The sequence below is a fragment of the Salpingoeca rosetta genome (assembly GCF_000188695.1).
Source record: "Salpingoeca rosetta unplaced genomic scaffold supercont1.9, whole genome shotgun sequence".
Classification (NCBI taxonomy): Eukaryota; class Choanoflagellata; order Craspedida; family Salpingoecidae; genus Salpingoeca; species Salpingoeca rosetta.
Window position 1 is genome coordinate 1,362,575 of NW_004754925.1, and position 17,597 is coordinate 1,380,171.

Genomic DNA, 17,597 nt, shown 5'->3' on the forward strand with positions numbered 1-17,597 from the left:
TGTGTGTGTGTGTGTGTGTGTGTCTGTGTCTGTGTGTGTGTGTGTCTGTGTCTGTGTGTGTGTTTGTGTGTAAGGGGTGCACCTCGACACTCTGTGAGTTGTGCTATGTTACAACGCCTTCTACTCTTTGGCTCTAATTGAACCGCTAACTCACGTCTCAACACACGCGTGTCCATTTAGTTGTGAGCGGAGATATGGCATGGGGTACGGTGATCACATGGATGTTGAAAATGCGGGTGTGGTAAACCTGCCCGTGTGCGGAATCATATGTGGTTTCTTGTGAAGCGGCGTGCCATCCGGGGCTATGCCCATCTGCACAGGCAGCACGGCAAACGGAGGTGAGTGATGCACAGGCCAGCGGCGGTGCATGTACGATGAACCGTACTCGTTCACATCTACATGCCTGCTTGTTTGCTTGCTCGCTTGTTTGCTTGCTTGTTTGTCTGTTTGCTTGTTTGCGAGTCTGACAAGCACGTGCCTCCCCCCCCCCCTCACCCCTCCGTCTTCATCCTCTGCGTGGTGTGTGTTTGGCTCTCCACCGGCCATCGTGCACGGCATGCACGGCATTGCGCAGACTTACCGAAGCAAAGTTTGACGAAATACCACCACCCACGTGGCGCCCGAGAAGCATGCCAATTCCACCGCCTCCTACGCCTCCTCCCCTTGTTGTTGTTGTTGCTGCTGCCACTGTTCCGGTGCCGCCCAGGTGTTGTGCGGGTGGCAGATGGCCGCCAAAGCGACGAGGGGACGGTCCACCCATGGCATCCGCTATAGAAGTAGGGTTGTAGGGGAGGAAAACAAAAGCGTCGGAGAGGATGCGTGTGAGCGATACGAGCAGTGTGATCGGAATGGGTCTCACGCAGCCCCCAGAACAGGCTTCAAACATCGCTCGGCACGAACGCGTGGCAAGGAAAGCAAACGTATCCATTGAAGCATTCATTTCACTTCTCGACTTGCCGGGTGACTTTCGAATACTCAGGCGAACAGACGGTGGCGCCAGCTAAACACAGGCGAGACACAGGTCACGCATTGGGACGGGAGGGTGAAACAAATAGCCCCAAGAGCATGTGATACATGTGCGTGTGCAGATGTGTGAAACACAAAAAGCGCGGAAGCGGGCATCATGTCACAATGCCACAGCATTGTCTGAGAAGGCATTAATTACCCTTGCTGAAGATGACCCTGGAGCTTGCCGTCGAGCAGAGAGCGGCGTGATGGGGCTATGCAAAGCGGGGAGATACAATCCGGGTTACATTGCAGGGAGGAATGGACATGAAGGTGCACAAGCCCCTGGCATAGGCCTATGAGCGTGCTGGAATGGCATGAATGACATAAATGACATGACACTATTGGTTGCCTGCCTGACCCCGGCAGGTTCTTATGACACACCTTGGTCCACGGTCGTAGGTGGAGCGAGGCCTGTCCATGGGAGGACGGTTAGGTGTAATCGCGGCACCAGGTCCATGAGGGTTGACATGGCGTGGCTGCAGGTGTTGCTGTGGATAGTGGTGGCGCTGCTGGTTGTGCTGCATCGGGGTTTGCTGGTTGATGGGGTGGTGGTGGGCTTGTTGTAAATGCTGGTGTTGCGGCTGATCATATCGCGGCCGTTGCTGCTGCTGTTGTTGTTGTCGTTGCTGCTGTTCTCGTCGTGCTGTTGTGCTTGCCTGGCTATGATAGTTGCTGAGCTGCTTTGCCGACGCAGGCGCTGCCTTGCTGGTGTTTTTGAGCCGCTTCAGCGTCGCTTGCAGCTCCTGGTTCTCCCTGTACAACTTCTTCAATGCCAGCTTCATCTGCTGGTACCGGAACGCGTCCACCTTTGCAAGTTGGTGACATGACGATGGGCAGGCAGTCAGTACCAAAGCGGTGTGACGCAAGCAAGATGTACCGTTGGGTCGTGAAGGAGCTCTCCACGTGCTGGGTCCTCCACCCCAAGACGCGTAAAGCAGGAGATGGAGGAAGGAAGCAACAGCAACACAGCACGAAGCGAAGACAGCAGACAAACACAAACACAAGCGCAGGTACGGCTACACACACACGCGCGCGCACACACACACACGTGCGCAGGCGCGCGTACTTTTGTCGCTTTGGCAAGTGCTGAGGTGACTTGCTGCGTGTGATTCCATGTCTGTGCGAAGAACTGTGTGTTCGGGGAAGGGCATGTAGGGAGGAAAAGGAAAGCGTTGGGTCCCAGCGCAGTGAGCAGAAAGAGCAAACATGGCTCCGTCGAGAGTCAACATCTTGTGCCCTGTACTCACACCCTCACCAAGACTGAACAACACACCTCTTTGCCAGTCGTCATCTCTCTGTGAATGCGCAGCGTTGACAAGGGCTTGCCGCACTCCAAGCACTGCTGTCGTCCTGCGTCAAGCAGAGCAAGCAAAGGCCCATGTAGGGTCGATGACTCAGTGAATTGAAGAAGGGGCAGATCAAGGGGTGTGTTGTGCTGTGTTGTGCTGTGCTGTGCTGTGTTGTGCTGTGTTGTGCTGTGTTGTGTGTGTGAGTGTGTGAGTGTGTGAGTGTGTGAGTGTGTGAGTGTGTGAGTGTGTGAGTGTGTGAGTGTGTGATTTTGTCTCTGTCCCTGTCTTCCACTGCTTCCCTCACTCCATGAATCGGTGCATGCCGCACCGCCGCCATCAGTAGCACCGTACCTGCCGTGCAAGCGCTGCAGAAGATATGCGCACACTTGGTGAGCACAAATGCAGCATCGTTGGAGTATGGCTTCTTGCAGTGGTTGCACAGAAACCAATCCTGTGTCGATGAAGCATAGCGTTGTTGAGGTGGTTGTGCACGCCGTGAGATGCAGGAGAGGAAGGCATTCAATGCAAGGGGTGTCTCGAATTGGAGCGTCAACATACTGACTCACCATTGCTCATGGGGGTGTTGTGATGTGGTGGAGAGCCTTGACTAGTTGACGATGCCAGCGAAGCAAGCGGGCGTGATGCGACAAGAAGACAAGGAAGCAAGCAAGCCAAGCACGCGTTCCCGTGGCAACAGCGACAGCACGGAGCAAACGGCGAACAACAGCAGAAGAGCAGAGGTGAGAGGTGAGGGGGCAATAAGAAGAACAAACCAACTGACTACCAAATGAAGAAGATCAGCGCAAGGACTGCTTTTGATTTTGGCGGGAAAATCAACCGTGAGCAGAGCAAAGGGGTTGTAAAACTCGAGTAATGTAATGTAACGTGTTTCATGTCATCATCACGATCATCGCAAATATTCTTTCGTGACGCTCATACAATGGCGGTCTCTCGTTTGTCATCCTTTATTTACGCATGCATTGGTTGATGATTAGCAGTGGATTTGATGTCAGAAACAAGAGTGGCACCAATCGCACGATAGCATTGTGCTGTGAGTTGCACACGCAGATGAGAACAAGCAACGCACACGTCCAGCCCTTGTGGCGCCAAGCCACAAACAAAGGCATAGACGCACAAAGACACAAAAGACACATACGCACACACACACACACACAGACAGGCAGGCACACACAGACAGGCAGGCACACACAGACACACACACACACACACACACACACAGACACAGCCACGCACAGACACGCACACACAGACAGACAGACAGACATACATACAAACGCACAGCCCGCCGGGTCTCCTGTGGTGATGTCACCGCTTGCCCTTGTGAATGAGGCTGAAGTCACCGGTGTCTGCTGGGGGGCGAACGGGTGCCTTTGACTTGGTGTACTGCTGAAACAGGTCAAGCTCCATGTCCACAACCGTGCGAATCATGCCGGGCAAAAGGTCCTGGCATGGCTTGCACGTGGTGTGCAGGGCTGGGTTCACGTTGATCTCAATCAGCCATGCGTTGAGCTCGTCATCGATCATGAAATCAAAGCCAAGCAGGTCAAACAGCCCTGGGCTGCGGTCCAGGTGAGGGCGCGCACTGAGGAAAGCATGGGTCATAATGGCCTTCATGCGATCCGTGAGGACATGGTTGACCCAGTGCCGCGCCCCAGCTAGTGCGCTCTCGCCCTGCTGCCGTGCATCACCATCATCATGGCTGCTGCTGCTGCTGCTGTCGCCGTCGTTGTTGCTGGTGTCAGCCCGATCACCACCACTGCCACGACCACCACCACCATCGCCAGGGCGTGCGGCGGGGCCGTCGAGCTTGTGCCGTGCTCCCTCCGCAACCGCTGAGCGACCCTCCTCCGTTGCAAGGTATTCGACAAACTGGTCCATGCTCCACATGCTGTCCTGCTTGCGGTCAGCAAAGCCCTCAACGCGCTTCTGCTGGTACTGGTTGGTGAGGTGCGCTGCGGTGTCATCAAAGCTGTCTGCGCTGTACTCCGAAAGGCTCAGTCGCAGGTACCCATGGTGGAAGTACACGAGGAACGGCTGCGTCCACGCGATGAGCATGTATGCGCGTATGTCAAACTTTCGCCTCTGCAGCAGCAGCGGGCGCTGTAGATATCGTTGCACCACCCTCGCCATCTTTGGCCTTGAAGGGGCGTGAGAAAGAGCGGGATGGCCGGTGATGATGTCCGTTTGCGTGCGTGCGTGGGTGCAAGTGAGTGATAATGAGTGACTGAACAAGAATGCTAGTGAATGAGAGAGTGAGAAAGTGGGGCAGTGGGAGAGTGGGAGAGCGAGGAAGTGAGAGAGGGAAGAGAGGATGGGAGAGAGTGAGAGAGTGGGAGTGAGTGGGTGTGTCGTCGCTGACTCATGTGCAATCCAGCAAAGAAATGCCCTGGGCACACCTCTGTCTTCCTTGCCGCAACCGTGCGCTTTCCTCCTTCAGCTCGGCCACAAACTGCTGCGCGTCCTTGACGATAAATATACCCTGGTACAGAAGCAAGCAGGCACGATGTTGTGCGTTTTTGAGTTTGACGCACACAGCGTGGCGCACCGTGCTGACAGGTGGGCATGCAACGAAGCCTGTACACGCACGCACGCACACACACACACACACACACACACACACACACCTGCACACACACACACACACACACACCTGCACACACATACACACACACACACTCACCTGCACACACACACGTATACACACACCATCATCATCATCACAACCATCATACACATGCACACTGCGTGGGTGTCTGCGATTCAACGCGCTTACTTTTCCTTGGTTCATGCCCGTGGGCTTGCAGATCCACACAGCCTTGGGATCCTTCTTCACAGCAGCAAAGAACTCCCGTCGTTCACTGCCCAGAGAAACACGCGCGCACCCACGGCAGTACAAGTCAGCATGAGCAGTTGGATGTGGACTGGAGTGGTTACAAGCTGACTGGCTCAACTGCTAATGGCAGCAAAGGCAGGCACAGCGACAACAGAGACACACAGATAGACAGACAAACACACACGCACATACACACACGCAGACGTACACATACAAACGCACCACCAACAACAACAACTTAAAACAGCAGCAGCGGCAACAGCAGCAAGGGAGTGGACAGCAGTGCACGAAGGTGGATGGCGCACCTGAGATCGTCGACCTTGAAGGATTGCGGAAAGAAGTCTGCCATCTTTAGCTTTGTGGCCGTTGTGCGCTGTGCAACGCGCTCATAACTGCGCAGCGTGTCGATCAGCTTTGCCTTTGATGCAACCACGGAGATCTTGGGATTCCTCGCCAGCAACTGCTTCCCTGTCATCGCCACAGTGACACAACGTGATGCGGCGTGAGCACTTCTTGCCGGAAGAGCCGGGCGTGAGCGTATGAGCACCAGAATGCAATTGCACATGGGTGCGATACGACACGGCCAAGCAGGCCCAGGGGACAAACCTGGGCGAAACGCCTTGAAGTCAATCTGCTTGCGCACCTCCACCCACTTCAGCGTGAACTGAGTCAAGCAACAGAGCACAGCACGAAAGGCATATTATCGAGTAAGTGTGTGTGAGTGTAAGGGTGAATGTGAGGGTGAGTGAGTGAGAAAGCGTGAGTCGGAGGCAGGAAATGGAGATCGTTTCGGTACGCAACATCAGCACACACACACACACACACACATACAACTGCGGTACTTCATCATGGTGCTTGTGTATAACCTCGGAAGAAGCCGGATCGTCAACACGGACCCACCCTCGCTCCAGCAGCGGTCCTGCGATGTGCGTGCATGTGTGCGAGTGCAGTCAACAACAATGTTCTTCATCACAAAACCATTCCCTCGCTCCCGCCAACACCCAGCTCCCTCCTCCCACACAGACAGACAGACACAGACACAGACACAGACACAGACACAGACACAGACACAGACACAGACACAGACACAGACACAGACACAGACACAGACACAGACACAGACACAGACACAGACACAGACACATTGGCATGCAACACAACCCCCTCCCCGCCTCTCCCGGCACGATCAGCACATACACACTCCGCCCGCTCCCCCTCTCACTGACCTGCGATGAGATCAACGCCATTGTTGCCACCAATGAAGAAGGTGTGCCTACGGCCACCACTGCCACTTCTGCTGGTAGCCGTGCGTCGTCGTTGTTGTTGTTGTTGAGCGCTCATATCCAACTGCACTTCTTGCTGTCGCAATCAAAATTGGGAGAGGGGGGGGGGGGGGGGGGTGGTTGGCTTGTGATGTGAGATGTGATTGACATGATGACATGTGACATGGTGTGCTCTCACATCCCACCACCATCCCATCGCCTCACATCACTCTGTTCACCCTCTCTGCTTACGTCAAGGTTGGCATTTGCAGTGGTGGCGGCTGTGTTGTCGTTTACATGTTGTTGTTGTTCATCAAGCGAATCTCAGCAAGCATCCAAACACGCACACACACACATGAACGAACACACATCAGTGACACCACACCGAAACAAACAGATTGCAGCCAAGGGACACGAGTGGACAGGCAGAGACACGAGTGGGCAGGCAGGGACACGAGTGGACAGGCAGAGACACGAGTGGGCAGGCAAAGACACAGAGACACACAGACAGACATGAACGAACACACACACACACACACACGCATACGCACACACGCACACACGCACACACGCACACACACACACACACACACACACGCACACGCACACACACGCACACACAGCGGGCTACTATTGCATGTGCTCGGCCTGGAAGTGGAAGTAGGCGCCTGTTGCCTGTGCGTTGGTCGTCTGCGGCATTGGTGAGGCCTGCAGCTGCTGCGCTGCAAACCCGCCAAACGCCTGCGGTGCCGGCGCAGTCACTGGGGAGAGCGCAGGAACAGGCGACTGGGCCACGCCCTGCTGCGTGTATGCGCCCGCGAAAAAGTACTGGTCGTAATACGCGGCAGAGGGCACCTGCTGCTGCTGCTGCTGCTGTTGGTGCTGCTGGTGCTGGTGCTGGTGCTGCTGCTGTTGCGCGTGCTGCTGTTGGTGCTGATGCTGATGCTGCTGGTGGGCGTGCATGCTCTGCTGGGCCGGCGACGGGTGGTGCGTGAACTGCGCAAGCGTCGCTGCAGACTGAACAGCGGCCGGCGTCGTGTGGGCTGTCATGCCAAACGCCTGCTGCTGGTGCTGCTGGTGGTGTTGTTGTTGTTGTTGCTGCAAACCCTGCTGGTGCAGTTGGTGCTGGTGCTGGTGCTGGGGATGATGCGCCCCGCCATGCTGCAGCTGCGCATCTGCCGCTGTGGCGTGTTGCCCGTACCCAACAGCTGCATATCCGCCCTGCATGCGTGCAAAGCCGGCCACGTCGCCTGCTTGCGTCATGCCACCTGCACGCGCATGTGGGGCCGTGGCCTGCGGGGCAGCCGGGTGCATGGCGCCAGGCATGGGTGCACGCGGATATCCTGTCCGTTTGCAAGATGGCACGCAAATCGTGTGAGCGGTGTGCATGCCTGCATGCACGAGTTCGCGTTTGTGTACAAGTGTGCGTGCAAGCATGCCTGTACGTGTTCGGGTGTTGGGGTTGTGGTGTGCATGGATGATGTGTGGCGGTGGCGTGAATCAGTCAGAGCTACGCATGGTCCCATCCCACCTCGGCCACCAGGAGGGAAGGGCGGGCGGCCGCGGAATGCCTGCAGGCAATCACGTTTGTTTTTAGGAGACAAAAGCGGTATGCGTGCATGCGCGTGCGTGCGTGTGTGTGTGTGAGCTTCTGCGTTGACAATGCAGCATTGACAGAAACGAACAGAGGCAGACACTTGTGGTGGAGACACGTAGAGGAATATGCACAATTGCGTGTGTCACAGCGTGCATGCGGTTGCGTCATGTGCACGCAATGCGTGCATGTCGTGACTGCCATTAGCAGCAGCACCACCACAATCGGGTGAGTGGTGTGCACCTGCGGGCAAATGGGCCGGCGCGGGATTGGGGGCCGGTAGCGCGAGCCGCCAAACGGAGGCCGCCCTGAGCACCAGCAGAGCGTTGTGGTGGTGTGGGGGTTGTGTGTTGTATTGTGTGGTGGTGGTGAGACTTGTGACTTGTGGGTAATTCTCAGAGTTCAGATGCATCACGCATCAACCAACGATGAGTGGCTGCCACGAGCAAGCATTCAGACACACACAACACACAACACACAGCACCACCACCTGGTCGCATGGGGGCGGGTCCGCGGAACGGAAATCCAAACGGGGGGCGTGGCCCCGGTTTGCGGGGCGGCGGCGTCGCCGTGGGCTCTGCATTCCGCACGTGTACGAATGAACATGTGTGTGTGTGTGTGTGTGTGTGTGTGTGTGTGTGTGTGTGTGTGTGTGTGTGTGTGTGTGTGTGTGTGTGTGCGAGCGTACCACTCAGCCGTCCGACTATCTGACCCGTAGACGCATGGATCTAGGAACCTGACGCGTTCTCGAATATCGAATTAGCCGGGCAGGGACCTGACAACAAACTAGGAGACTGACTAAGTATATCCAGCCGGGTCGCTGAAATGACGACATCTAAACCGGGAAAACTCCCCCCCTCGCGTCCAACACGCTCAACAATTCACTCGAAAGGGCTTCACCCTTAATAGTACTGCACGGCGGAAACATCGTCGGTGCTCGTACCCTTGAGTGCAGCCCTCATGTTCTTCGGCCGAGTGAGCAAAGTAGCACTCGAGGCCATATGGGCACGGGCGTCTATTTCACACAACAGGCAGCACAATGTAATCAGTGGTTGAAGGTCAGTGCGGGCGAGACAGCGACAACGTGAAGACTGGCGGCCATGTTCACAGCACATCTGTCCATGCACGGCGAGGGCGGGTGGCAAGCCATGTACCATTCGACACACACAGACACAGACACAGGGACAGGCGCGCGCACGCAGAGACACAGAGACAGGCGCACACACACACACACACACACACACACACACACACACACACACACACACACACACTCACTCACAGACAGACAGACACAGACGCAGTGCTCACCGCATGAGGACGAATTTGCACATGCGCTGGCGCGGGTGCAGGGGCCCTGATGACAAACAAACAAGTGTTGTTCAGTCGGTGGCGTTAGTGGTGTTGTAGCGAGGAATGAGTGCTGCATGCACCACGACGCTTCCAATTTCAGCCATGACAGGTTGCTCGTAACGATGGTGCACGCACTTACCTGGCTTGCGAAGTTCGTTTTCGCCGTGTGCAAACCAACACTCGTCGCCAAACTCGCAGTTCCCTGCGTAGGTTACAGACAAAACCCCCACGGCAGCTGTGTGTGAGCATGCATCACTGGGTATAACAACAACAAGAACAACAACAAGAACAACAACAAGAACAACAACAAGAACAACAACAAGAACAACAACAAGAACAACAACAACTTCAACAACAACAGCTTCAACAACAACTTCAACAACAACAGCTTCAACAACAACAACAACAACAACTTCTTAAACAACAACAACAACACCACCACCACCAACAACAACAACTTAAACAACGCCAGCTGCAGCACTATACGTCGAACCTGTCTCAGTGAATGCCTTGCAAAGTTTGGTCTTGCGCATTGGGTTTGCGGGGGCAAAGGACATCTTGTCGGACATCCCTCCCTCACCTTCCAGCAGATCGACACAAAAAAAAAATAAGTTGGACATGAACATACTCGACGTGAGCCACACACAAGTGAGCAGATCACACTGCCCTCCCACTCCTGTGCACGTCCACACATCCACACATCAACACAAATACTCTCACATCAACACAAATACACACAAACACTCTCACATCACACTGCACACCAGCGCAGTTGCCACAGTTGACAAGGATTGCCCATCTAACCTCCTGTGTTGTCAGGACGACTTGTTTCTCCCACGTTGGCGTGCTGCACATGGTGCTCCACGTCCACCGCCGGAGAATCGCCACTGCTGTTCCCGTCCATGACGACAGTGATGTGACACGCAAGTCAGGCAGCAACACGGCACGCACAAGCACGCACAAGCACACACCAAACCGCTGGCAAATGCACTGCGTGCGTTGTTCTCCTCTTCGTTGGTCGCTGCGTTGCGCCGTCGTTGTAGAAAATTTGTGAACATCTTCATTGAATTCACACGAAAATTTCGCTCCAAAAGAAAAGCTGCACAGACACCGGACACACAGCACGTTGTTCGTGTGAGCGCAAGAACAAGATAAGGTAAGTAGTGATGGAGGTGATGGTGGTGCGCTGCCTTGCTTGGTCGCTCGCTTGCTTTGCTCGCTTGCCTTGCCTGCTGATGGTTGGTGCCTGTGCGCGTGGATACCTTCTGCACACTCGCGCAGCTGCACACAGCTCACTCACTCACCCATTCACGCACACATAAACATACACAAATAACCACATTCAACAAAACATTTCCACAACACATATAACCACATTCACTCACCCGCCCGTTACAGTTCTGTTGGCAAGCTCGCAGTCACCAGCAAGCAAACAAAGCAAGCAAGCAAGCAAGCAAGCAAGCAAGCAAGCAAGCAAGCAAGCAAGCAAGCAAGCAGGCACCATGTCGAGCGGACATGGACACCCGACAGCCGCTGTGCTGTTTGTGTCATTCGCCTTGCTCTTGGGCGTGTTCTGTCGCTCCCTCGCGAAAAGCATTGGCGGCGTCATCCCCTACACGGTGCGTTGCCTGCGTTGTCGAAGACATGCAGGGAGGAACAGTGCCAGTATTGGAAGGACGAAGGGTTGTATTCAAGGGCGAGAGACTCATGTGTGCAATGCACTTTCGTGCCACGTGTCCTTGGACTCCAGGTGTTGCTGCTCCTCTTTGGAGTGCTCTGGGGTGTCATGGACGACCACACCACCTCTGAACTAGGTCGGGGCAGCCTCTCTCTCTGTGTGTGTGTGTGTGTGTGTGTGTGTGTGTGTGTGTGTGTGCGTGTGCGTGCGTGCGTGCGTGCGTGTGTGTGTGTGTGTGGGGGGGGGGCGGGGCGGCCTTTGTACATGAGGCACACTGCCTGACTCTCGACACGACTTTGACATTCTCGTCGCACCTCAACCTCACGAGACTTTGTGCTGCTGCTGCTGTTACTACTACTACTACTGTTGTTTTGGTTTCCACAGGCGACGCTGCAAACGAGGTGGCTGATATCGACCCACACCTCTTCTTGCAGGCAAGTGTGCATGTTGTGTACTCTTGCTAGTGCATGTGCATGTTGCTGCGCGTACTCGTCTGCTGCCCGTGCTGGTGTGTGTTTATGTTTGTTTGTTTGTTTGCCGCAGGTGCGTGCTGTTGTCCCTCCCACTCCTGTACTGCAACATTGCACCGCCTAGACCCACGTGTCAGCCACCCCCAGCATGTAGCATGCACGGTCCATTCACAACACCCGCCGTGTTCCATTAACTCCACATCACCACGCAACACGCAGGTGTTTCTGCCGCTGCTTATCTTCGAGAGTGCCTTCTCCATGAAGTGGCACATCTTCAAGCGCATGCTGCCCCAAATGCTGGTGCGTGTGTGAGCGTATGTGAGCGTGTGAGCGTGTGTGAGTGTGTGAGCGTGTGTGATTGTACGAGTGTATACTGTGCATAGCAACATGTGCATGCGTGTCCTTTTGGTTCACTTAGCGGCAGTTGATCAAGTCTCCCAGCTATGCTGGTGCTCACACTAACGTCACCCCTACTTCTCACCCCCGCACCCCCCATCCACTTCCTTTGTCCACAAATGCCACGCGCTGTTTCCCTCACACACCACCCGCTGCTGCTGATCATGCTGTCATACAACGACCAACAACAATTACCGCCACCGCCACCGCCAACAACCACCACCATGACACCCAGGCGCTGGCTGTGCTTGGCGTTGTGATTGCGTCGTCGCTGACGGCGTGTGTGCTGCGTGTGCTCATATCCCCGTTCCTCTCGTGGTCGGAGTGTTTCCTGATTGGTGCCATCGTCTCCGCCACCGACCCCGTCGCAGTGGTGCGTTGCACGCGTGTGGGGTGGCGCGTGTGGGGTGGCGCGTGTGGGGTGTGTGGTGCGTGTGGGGCGTGTGACTCATTGTCCATTGGTTGGCTGGAAGGGCGGGCGTTGCACATCGGGTGCTTGGGCGTTGCTTGTTTGTTGGTGTGCGGTGTGGATGTTCGTGTTCCATCCAGCCGTTATTTTGCTCTGTTTGTTGCGCAGTTCCACCGTACTGCCGTGTACAAATTACGCTCACGTGCTCACATGACCTTACGCACACATGCGCACACACATGCACACATACATGCACACACATGGGCACACGTGCACATATACATGCACACACATGCGCACACGTGCACACATACACACATACATACCACGCGGCCTTTTGGTGCAGGTTGCCCTGCTGAAGGACCTTGGCGGGTCTGCGAAACTGCGCACGCTGGTGGAGGGCGAATCCCTGTTGAACGACGGCACGGCAATTGTCATCTTCGTTGTGTTCCTGGACATCAGTCGCGGGGTTGAGCTTGGGCCCGGGGATGTGGCAGTGACGTTCTTCCGCCTCGCGCTCGGCGGCATTGGCCTTGGTGCGCTGCTCATGCTGATCAGTTGGGAAGGGGTGTGGCTTGTGTACGTGTACGTGCATGTGTGTGCATACGTGTGTGCGTGTGTGCATGCGTGTGTGTGTGCTTGTGTGTGTGCTTGTGTGTGTATGTCCGTGTAGCAACTGTCGCTTGTTTCACCCTCACCGCCCCCCCCCACACACACGCATCTCACCAGGCATCCTGTGGGGCGCGGTAACGATTTGGCTGATTGGACTTGTACACAAGGACACGCTTGTTGAGACGACACTCACCGTCGCCAGCACTTATCTCCTCTTCCACGTTGCAGAGGAGCTGTGCGAGGTGCGTCAGTGCTCTAGACTGTGGAATGGATGTTTGTGGATGGACGCTTATTGGCGCGTTCTGAATGGGTTCTTGCATTTGATTTGAGCGTGTGCGTAATTTGTGCGTGTGTGTGTTTGTGTGTGTGTATGTGTGTGTTTGTGTTTTTGTGTGTGTTTGTGTGTTTGTGTGTTTGTGTTTTTGTGTGTGTTTGTGTGTTTGTGTGTTTGTGTGTTTGTGTGTTTGTGTTTGTGTGTGTGTCGTGTGCATGCGAGCCCTTGTGACTGTACACACCCAATCATTGCTGCTGTGACACCCTCAACCTTACGACACACAACGCGACGCAACGTGGATGCGGCCGCAGGTGTCTGGCGTGCTGGCCATCGTTGCATTGGGCGCCAGCTTCGTCTGGTACGGCAAAACGAAGATCTCACCGTCAGTCGCACACAGGTGCGTACGTGTATGCGCGGGCGCGCGCGTGTGTGTGTATGCGTGCGGGTGCGTTTGTGTGTGTTGGTTTGCGTGTATGTGTATAGTGTGTATGTGTGCGTGAGAGGGGACTCACGTGACACCCTTACTTGTTTGCCGAATCCCGCCCCTCTACAACCGAGTCACACACACACACACACACACACACACACACACAACACACACACACACACACACACACACACACACACACAACACACGCACACACACACACACAACACACACATACACAAAACACCATCTCCATCAACACCAAACACCATCTCTACCAACACAAAACACCATCTCCATCAACACCAAACACCATCTCTACCAACACCAAACACCGCGACGACCGCCGCTGCTCACATTGCGTGTTGTGTTGTGTTGTGTTGTGTTGTGTTGTGTTGTGTTGTGTTGTGTTGTGTTGTGTTGTGTTGTGTTGTGTTTACCCCCTGTGCAGTCTGCACGAGTTTTGGTCCATTCTCGCGTACTTTGGCGAGACGATTGTGTTTGTGCTCGCGGGCGTGCTGCTGGCCCAGAAGGTGGACTTTGCCTATTTTTCCGCCCAGGACTACGGCTACCTCCTCCTCTTCTACGTGCTGCTCATGGTCATTCGGTTCGTAATCACATACGCACATCGTTTGTTGCACGTTGGCGCTCTTTGCCTTGTTCTCCCCCGCTTTCACACACACACACACACACACACACGCATGCATACACACACACACACACACACACGCACACGCACACACACGCGCGCACACACACACACACACGCACACACACGCGCACGTACACCCACGCACACACACACACACACACACACACACGCTCCCCTGCAGCGCCGTCATGGTGGTGATCCTGTCCCCAATCCTCATCAACTTTGGCTATGGATTTGGCATCCGGCGAGCGGCTGGTGGGGCGGCGCTGTTGCGTGTGGACATGATGTCCAGTTGAGGGAATGGGCGTGTCATGCAGCATGTGTAGGGCGTGGGAAAGGGCAAGGGTTGTAATGTGTGCATGTCGTGATGTCGCTGTATCATATCCACGAGGTGTCACGCTCATCGTCCTACTCACCCGCCGCCACACGCGACGACGACACGCGACAATGATTGCGGTGACGGATGCAGTGCTGGTGCACGGCGGGCTGCGCGGGGCGGTCTCGCTGGCGATGGCCCTGCTGGTTGAACTTGAGCACCAGGTGCAGTCATGGCACACACACACACACATACGAACACACACACACACACACACACACGCACGCACACACATGCACGCACGCACACACACGCACACACACACACATACGAACACACACACAGATACACAACCATGAATGATTTCGACGGTGGTGTATGTCGTTTTGTGGTCGGTTGCGCTGTTTTAAAGGGTGGGGGGAGAGGGGGGCGCTGTTGGCGGTGGCGAGGTTGTTTATCTGATGTGCGTCGAGAAACAAGTGCAAAAGTCAAGTTTGCGTTGTTTGCGCCCTTATATGTCACATAATGATCTACATTTCCATCGTGCTCGTTGGTGAATTTTGTTCAGATTCCGGACAAAACGCGCAACTATGCCATGTTTTATGGTGCCGGCATTACATTCCTCACACTCGTCATCAACGCGCCAACGGCTGGACACCTCGTTCGGTGAGCATGGACCAATCACGCACACCAACACGCATACCCACCCGTGTATTTGTGCTTGCGCTTGTGCTTGCACAGCACAATGGCTACCTCTCATGTCACAACTACACATACACACACACACTCACACACGCACACACACACACACACACCACGTGTGCGTGCTGCAGGTGGCTCGGTCTACTGCGGGCATCGCATGCGCAGAGCGAGCAGTTCAATCGCGGCGTGAAGTTGCTGCTGTCAAAGTTGACAGCAGACATGCAAGCGTCAATTGAGCGCGCGCCCGAGGACCAGAAGTCCCTCTGCAATTGGCCAAGGGTGCGTGTGTGTATGTGTGCATGTGTGTGCGTGTGCGTGTGCGTGTGCGTGTGTGCGTGTGTGCGTGTGTGTGCGTGTGCGTGTGTGTGCGTGTTTGTGTGTGTGTGTGTGCTGACGGCCGTTGCACGGCGTCGTGCTACCTGGGATTGCATTTGCAGGTGAAGCAGTTTCTGTCGTTTGAAGAGCTCATCCAGCCCGTCAGCCACCGCATGGGTATGCATCACGCGCACGCTCATGGTCCTGACACGCGATTGATGTACAACAAGCACGAAGCGCAAGCACTGTTACCGTCACCGATCACAACCACCACCACCACTACCACCATCATCATCACCATCATCAATCATCAGGTCGCCAGCTCTCTGCCGCTGAGCTCGCAGTCATCAACCGCGACCCGCACGTGAGTGTTTGTGTGAGTGTTTGTGTGAGTGTTTGTGTGAGTGTTTGTGTGTGTGTGTGTGTTTGTGTACGTGTGTGCGTGTTGTTTGTTTTGCTTGACTTGAACTGCTGCACTATGTCTGTTGAGTCACAGTGAATCACCCTTCATGCAAACCCGTACAAACACTGCTGCCAACCCGCCTCTGTGCGCATGTTTGCAGGCGCAAGACAACGACGACGATGACGCCCTTGGTCTCATCGTCCCAGACGAGGACGAAGCAGATTCGGTCCGTGTCTGTGTGCGTGTGTCTGTGTGCGTGTGTCTGTGTGCGTGTGTCTGTGTGCGTGTGTCTGTGTGCGTGTGTCTGTGTGCATGTGTCTGTGCGTGTGTGTGTGTGCGTGTTGCTTTCATGTTCGTGGTAGCACGTGTCATCCTCGTTCTCTGTGGACGACGCACTGGTTGATATCGACTCCATTTCTCACATCTCACATCTCACATCTCACATCCTGCTGTCACCACACCAACATCTTCCATTCCATGCCACCGCACCCACGCTACCCTACCATGTGCAGGCGCTGTGCTGTGCGCGTGTGCGTCGCCCCGAGCAGCGGTTGAGTGCACGCGCTCTCCGCCTGCAGGAGGCACGCCTTCGCTTTCTCCGCGGAACTGTCGAGGTGTATCATCAACTGGTAAGCGTGCGTCCTGCTGTGAGGTGTGAAGGGCGGGCGCTGGAAAGTGGTGTGGTGGCTTGGCGCTGTTTGTGGCATGCTGCTGCTGGCGTTGCTGTCATAGTTGTCGTTTGTAGATTGTGGTTGTTGTGGTTGCATGTGTGTATTTCCCTCATTTCCCGCCACAATCACGGGTTTGCCAACACCACCCAACGCTGCCACACCGCCCCACACCACCACACCCATGCACTCTGCGCGCGCGTGCGTTGACTGCTGTTGCAGTCGCTTGACGGGCAGCTGTCGAGCGATTCGCTCAAAGCGCTGCTGGCGGCAGAGGAGGCGGCCGAGGACCGCTGCCACAAACCCTTCTCAGAGTGGACGGTGCGGTTGTTGTTGTGCGTTTGTGGTTGTGTGTGTGTTGTTGTTGTTGTGGTTGTTTGTTTATGCATTTGTGGTTGTGGTTATGGTTGTGAGTTTGTGGTTGTGGTTGTTATTGTGGTTGTTATTGTGGTTGTGGTTGTTATTGTGGTTGTGGTTGTTATTGTGGTTGTGGTTGTGGTTGTGGTTGTTTGTTTATGCATTTGTGCTTGTGCTTGTGCTTGTGTGTGCATTCGTGCGTGTCTGCTGCCGATCTTGTGCGTGTGCAAGGAGAGAACGGCATCGAGCGCTCGCACTCAATTGCACCGTCATCGTTGTCGGTGTTGGCAGGACACGCTGTGGAGCGTGTGCAAGAACCCCAGCTGGCTCAGTTTCTTGCTGAAGAAGAACAGGTGGGCGACAGTTGGCGAGTGCCAGGGAACACACGTGCTGACCTCGCGTGGTCTTCATCATGTATCCATCACATGCTTGATTCTCACCGCTTTGCACACCATGTGCACACATACACACACGCACACGCACACACACACACACACACACACACACACACACACACACACACACACACACACACACACACACACACACACTCTCTAC

General features: G+C 55.1%; 5 protein-coding genes across 5 annotated transcripts in view; 2 read left to right on the forward strand and 3 right to left on the reverse strand.

The window, feature by feature from the left end:
- Positions 1-213: 213 nt before the first annotated feature.
- Positions 214-2,873, reverse strand: PTSG_04192 (uncharacterized protein; the record flags this gene model as incomplete). Its single annotated transcript, XM_004995032.1, has 9 exons — positions 214-312; positions 581-768; positions 958-1,000; positions 1,166-1,220; positions 1,390-1,814; positions 2,075-2,137; positions 2,282-2,358; positions 2,649-2,748; positions 2,856-2,873. The coding sequence occupies 9 exons, from the start codon at positions 2,871-2,873 to the stop codon at positions 214-216; spliced, it is 1,068 nt and encodes a 355-aa protein (XP_004995089.1).
- Positions 2,874-3,623: 750 nt separating this feature from the next.
- Positions 3,624-6,398, reverse strand: PTSG_04194 (uncharacterized protein; the record flags this gene model as incomplete). Its single annotated transcript, XM_004995033.1, has 6 exons — positions 3,624-4,455; positions 4,715-4,797; positions 5,092-5,176; positions 5,457-5,619; positions 5,758-5,815; positions 6,378-6,398. 6 exons carry the CDS (start codon positions 6,396-6,398, stop codon positions 3,624-3,626), a joined length of 1,242 nt encoding a protein of 413 aa, XP_004995090.1.
- Positions 6,399-6,854: 456 nt separating this feature from the next.
- Positions 6,855-10,394, reverse strand: PTSG_04195 (uncharacterized protein). Its single transcript, XM_004995034.1, has 9 exons — positions 10,165-10,394; positions 9,854-9,940; positions 9,500-9,562; positions 9,319-9,364; positions 8,951-9,022; positions 8,498-8,584; positions 8,251-8,315; positions 7,945-7,984; positions 6,855-7,756 (listed from the first exon to the last, which is right to left on the reverse strand). Exons 1-9 carry the CDS (start codon positions 10,213-10,215, stop codon positions 7,044-7,046), a joined length of 1,224 nt encoding a protein of 407 aa, XP_004995091.1. The 5' UTR covers positions 10,216-10,394; the 3' UTR covers positions 6,855-7,043.
- A 468-nt stretch (positions 10,395-10,862) lies between these two features.
- On the forward strand, positions 10,863-14,574 carry PTSG_04196 (uncharacterized protein; the record flags this gene model as incomplete). The annotated part of the gene is made up of 10 exons (XM_004995035.1): positions 10,863-10,979; positions 11,111-11,174; positions 11,423-11,478; positions 11,728-11,808; positions 12,140-12,277; positions 12,660-12,849; positions 13,043-13,167; positions 13,511-13,596; positions 14,078-14,233; positions 14,460-14,574. The coding sequence occupies 10 exons, from the start codon at positions 10,863-10,865 to the stop codon at positions 14,572-14,574; spliced, it is 1,128 nt and encodes a 375-aa protein (XP_004995092.1).
- Positions 14,575-14,725: 151 nt separating this feature from the next.
- The window catches only part of PTSG_04197 (uncharacterized protein), a gene marked incomplete at both ends in the record, with an annotated part of 4,379 nt that continues 1,507 nt past the window's right edge, over positions 14,726-17,597 (forward strand). Inside the window, 9 exons of the mRNA XM_004995036.1 lie at positions 14,726-14,818; positions 15,163-15,260; positions 15,428-15,575; positions 15,734-15,788; positions 15,926-15,975; positions 16,175-16,240; positions 16,527-16,643; positions 16,905-17,003; positions 17,331-17,426. Coding sequence (XP_004995093.1) covers positions 14,726-14,818; positions 15,163-15,260; positions 15,428-15,575; positions 15,734-15,788; positions 15,926-15,975; positions 16,175-16,240; positions 16,527-16,643; positions 16,905-17,003; positions 17,331-17,426 — 822 coding nt within the window. The remainder of the gene's footprint in view (positions 14,819-15,162; positions 15,261-15,427; positions 15,576-15,733; positions 15,789-15,925; positions 15,976-16,174; positions 16,241-16,526; positions 16,644-16,904; positions 17,004-17,330; positions 17,427-17,597) is intronic.

Excerpts from the sequence above, each read along its gene's own strand:
- PTSG_04195 (XM_004995034.1), bottom strand. The coding sequence starts at position 10,215 with ATGTGCAGCACGCCAACGTGGGAGAAACAAGTCGTCCTGACAACACAG. Across the intron at positions 9,941-10,164 it reads TCGTCCTGACAACACAGGAG|GTGAGGGAGGGATGTCCGAC; the intron begins GTTAGATGGGCA and ends ATCTGCTGGAAG. Across the intron at positions 9,365-9,499 it reads AAACGAACTTCGCAAGCCAG|GGCCCCTGCACCCGCGCCAG; the intron begins GTAAGTGCGTGC and ends GTTTGTCATCAG.